This window comes from Apiospora phragmitis, assembly GCF_038363925.1.
Source record: "Apiospora phragmitis strain CBS 135458 chromosome Unknown utg000010l:1.0-9815664.0:1.0-9183399.0, whole genome shotgun sequence".
Classification (NCBI taxonomy): Eukaryota; Fungi; Ascomycota; class Sordariomycetes; order Amphisphaeriales; family Apiosporaceae; genus Apiospora; species Apiospora phragmitis.
This window is the reverse complement of record NW_027117409.1, coordinates 2081817-2085993: the sequence shown is the minus strand read 5'-3', so window position 1 is coordinate 2085993 and position 4177 is coordinate 2081817. Positions and strand designations below refer to the sequence as shown.

General features: G+C 24.8%; 1 protein-coding gene across 1 annotated transcript; it reads right to left on the bottom strand.

Moving 5' to 3' along the window:
- Nucleotides 1-3314: 3314 nt before the first annotated feature.
- PG994_010417 (uncharacterized protein) lies at nucleotides 3315-3883 on the bottom strand (the record flags this gene model as incomplete). Its single annotated transcript, XM_066861826.1, has 2 exons — nucleotides 3315-3674; nucleotides 3869-3883. 2 exons carry the CDS (start codon nucleotides 3881-3883, stop codon nucleotides 3315-3317), a joined length of 375 nt encoding a protein of 124 aa, XP_066710936.1.
- Between the last annotated feature and the right edge of the window lie 294 nt (nucleotides 3884-4177).

The following is a 4177-nucleotide window of genomic DNA, read 5'->3' as shown; positions in this document are numbered from 1 at the left end:
GATTTTCTAAGCTAGACGCGCGACTTCTTAGCTTTTTAATACTTTAAAAAAAATTAAATTAACCTCTTTTAAAATACGTAGCTAATCTTTTATAAAGGTTATTTTATATATAATTATATATATTTTTTTCTTTATTTAGTTTATAATATTTAAAATTAATATTTAAAAGCTTTTTTAATAAATAACTGCTTTATTTTTAATAAAAATTAAATATTTAATTATTTATTAAAAATTAAATAACGTTTAAAAGTTATAAATACTAATTGTTTTTAAACGTAACGAGTTAAGTATAAACGTTTAAAAACGTATAATAAATTTATTAATTATTTTATTTAAATAATAAAGTATTAAATTAAATACGTTAAATTTAAATTTAATATTATTTTATAAAAATAATAAAATACGCGGCTTTAAAAATAATTAAAGACTTTAATTTCGTAATATAATTTATTAATACTTTAATAAATAACTCGATTTATAAAATAAGCACGTTTTAATAGCGAATAAAGTATTATATTTAACGGTTAAAATAAGTAAAAAGGTATATTAAGTATAATAATATTTTTCGAATTCGGCCGAAATATAGCTTTTATAACCGTTTAAAGTTAAAAAGCGATAAAAGCTTTTAATCCGCGCTTTAATATATTTATTATAATATTAAATTTAATATAAACTTATTTTATTATTAATTTAATTATTAAAAGTCGGTTTAATTATTTAACCGCTTAATAAGTCGTATTTATAAAATTAGTTTATAAAGTAATATTAAATTTAAATAATTAAAAACGGCGGAATATACTAGCCTTATAAATTAATATAACGTTTTTAAACGCTTATATTTAATTCGTCACGTTTAAAAATAATTAATACTTATAACTTTTAAATATTATTTAATTTATAATAACCGATTAAATATTTTATTTTTATTAAAAATAAAATATTTATTTATTAAAAAAGGGTTTTAATATTAATTTTAAATATTATAAATTAAATAATAAAAAGTATATATATAATTATATATAACATAATTTTTATAAAAAATCGAATATATATTTTTAAAAAGGTTAATTTAGTTTTTTAAAAGCATTAAAAAGTTAAAAAAATCGTAAATCTAGCTTAAAAAAGCTTCTATTATTAAAGAATTTTAAGCGCTATAAGTTAATAAAATAAAATAAAAGCGTTTAACGACCGATAAGAATAAAAGTAATAATTTATTAAAAAGGCGCGTAACGAGCGGCAGCCGTTATAATACGCGAATATATAAAAAAGATATAAAATTAAGTAACGAATTAAATGAAAAATAGTTTTAATTAATTTAAACCGTTATTATTATATATATTTATATAAAAGTATTAAAAATTAATAAAAATAAACGAAATAATAATTCGAGCGAAATAATACTAAACTATATTAATAATAATAAAAAGCTATTAATTAATATAAATACTTTTATTAAATTTATTATAAAGTTAAGAAATTTAAACGATTTTTAAAATTTATTATAAATTATTATTATAATTATATATTAATTATTAAAACTTAAGAGACTTTAAAATTTAATTATATTAACTTAATAATACGGCTAATACTTACTTTTAAAACGAGATTATAATAACTTAAAGCGCTTATAAAGTATTAAACGTAACTTAACTTTATTTATTAATACTTATAGTTTTATTTATAATAATTACTTTATTTATAATAATAATTAACGTTTAATATAAACACTTTAAAATAATATAAAAATAATAAAATAATATAAAAATAAGTAGTATATAAATATTAATTAAAATAAAGAGAAGTTATGTAACGAATCTCGAGATCTTAACGAGATCTAAAGATCCGGCTTAACGAGATTTCGTAAGATTCGCGAGATCTTCGAATTAATAAAAGAGAGATTAAATATATTATTAAAACAGCAGGAACTAAGGTTTTCTATATTACTTTAAAAAGGGTGCCACGTGCCTGCGCGCACGAACCCTTTTTCTGTTTCATTAAGAGGGGCATACGATGCCCCTTGCAGCTAGCACTGTAGATAGACATGAATAATAGAATATAGCAATATAGTAAGCACCCCTTGAACCCCTACTTATACGTACGTACGAAAGCTCATTTAATATATATAACGATAAACGTTTTATATATATTTTATATAAATAATTTTTAATTTAATGAATAATTTAATCTATTAATAAAATAAAAAGCTTTAATAACTTTATTATATAAATTCTTTTATTTAATTACTTTTATTATTATATTACGAATTAAATATAATTATTTATTATATATTTAAGTACTCTATTATATTATTAATATAAACTTAAGTATATTTTATTAAGTTTCTTTTAAAACTTAAATAACGTTTATTATATTAACTATATTATTTATTAATAAATTAATATAAAATAATAATAGTAAATATTAAAAAATAGTAAAGATATATTATATAAATATATAAATTAAAATAATTTTAATAAATTATACGCTTATTAATTTTAATCCTAAGTTTTTAAAACTTACTATTTTATATATATTAAATTTAACTATATTTTTTAAAAATAAAAATAGAAATAATAATAAGTAAATTTTATTAATTTCGTATTTAAACCGGTCTTTTATTTAAAATAAACCTACTTTAAACTTTTAAATTTAATATTTTATTTATTCTTTATTAATTATTAAAATAATAACTTAATAATAAATAAACTCTTTTAACTCTTTAATTATTTTATACGATTATAAATAATATACTTTTTAAATAAGCGTTTAATAATAATACTTTAATTTATAACATTATATATAATAAATTAAGCTTTAATAAAACTAATAAATTCGTTTTTATTTTAATAAATACGTTTATATTTAAATATATTTTTTATAATATGCTTTTATATTAAATTTTTAACTTTATAAAAATTAATTAAATTAAATTAAAAATTATTATATATATTTATATTATAAAATAATATAATTTTACCTTAGAAATTAAAACTTTTAAAGTTTAATACTTTAAATACTTATATTACTCTTTTATTAATTTAATTAATCGAACGTTATAATCGCTAATAAAAAAAATAATATAATATAATAATGCGAGCTATCGAGCCTTAGCGTATTAAATCAGTATTATCGAATTATGCCCATAACGATTTTAAGACCGCTACAATCCATACTAAAGAACCTTCTTTTCCTTCCTCCAACAGCTTACTCACGTTGCTACTACTACTGTGTCTTTCCGTTGCCGCCGTCCATTCCCGGCTACCACAGTCCTGGATATCGGCCATCGTGGAACGTTATTGTGGGCTTTGTTTTGCTCAAATGTGCTCAACAAAGGGTTGGAGCTTGGAGGGGCGCAGGGTCTTGAAGCCAAGTTCGGTTTCGTCCAGACCCGAGCCCGCTGATGCTGATTTGCCCATCGCGACTCCACCTTCCCCCTTCAGCATGTCTTCTCTCCCTTTGTAGAAGTACATGCGATGCTGCGGCTGACTTACATACATTGAAGCCCTGCCACTACGGGACACGATCATCAATCGGGTTGGACGTCGTATGTAGTCTAGACCGTCAGCTTCGTCTGTGCCCATCTCCCATCCCATCTGCTTGCTCTTCTCAGCTCTGCGGCTGAAACAGGTCAGCCCGCCATCTGGGGTGACATCATGCTCATTCGTGTCTGTAGTCTGTCAAAAAACCGAGCGTTTGGCCTGCTTAACCCAGCCTGTGAAACACGACCATGTCCATGCGACGATGGCCCCTTCGGTGGGCGCTGCCACCATCGCGAGCAGCTCATCCATCGCAAAACATTCTGGCGGCCCCGCAGCAAACACGCTCGCCGCGGGCCCGGCCTCGCAAAAATTTCGAAACAATTACTGACATTCTCTTTGAGCATGATGAATGAAGCATGGTCTACGGTCGATGAACCCGCTGGCTATATCAGGTATGCAGTAGGTAAGTACCTAGCTATACTACTAACCTGGCCAGGACTTGTATGACAAGATGCGTTAAAGACTTTTAAGAGACTCCGGCCGTGTGTTCTCTCCTTAATCATCTCAAAATGTCGGAGCCAAGCTGTCGACTGGACTTTGGTCTGTCGGGGCAAAGCCTCGTCTCGACGGGCCGTTACGGCAGATCTCTGTTGATAACACTACTACGTATCATGGCCGTAACCTGTGCGAACGCTTCC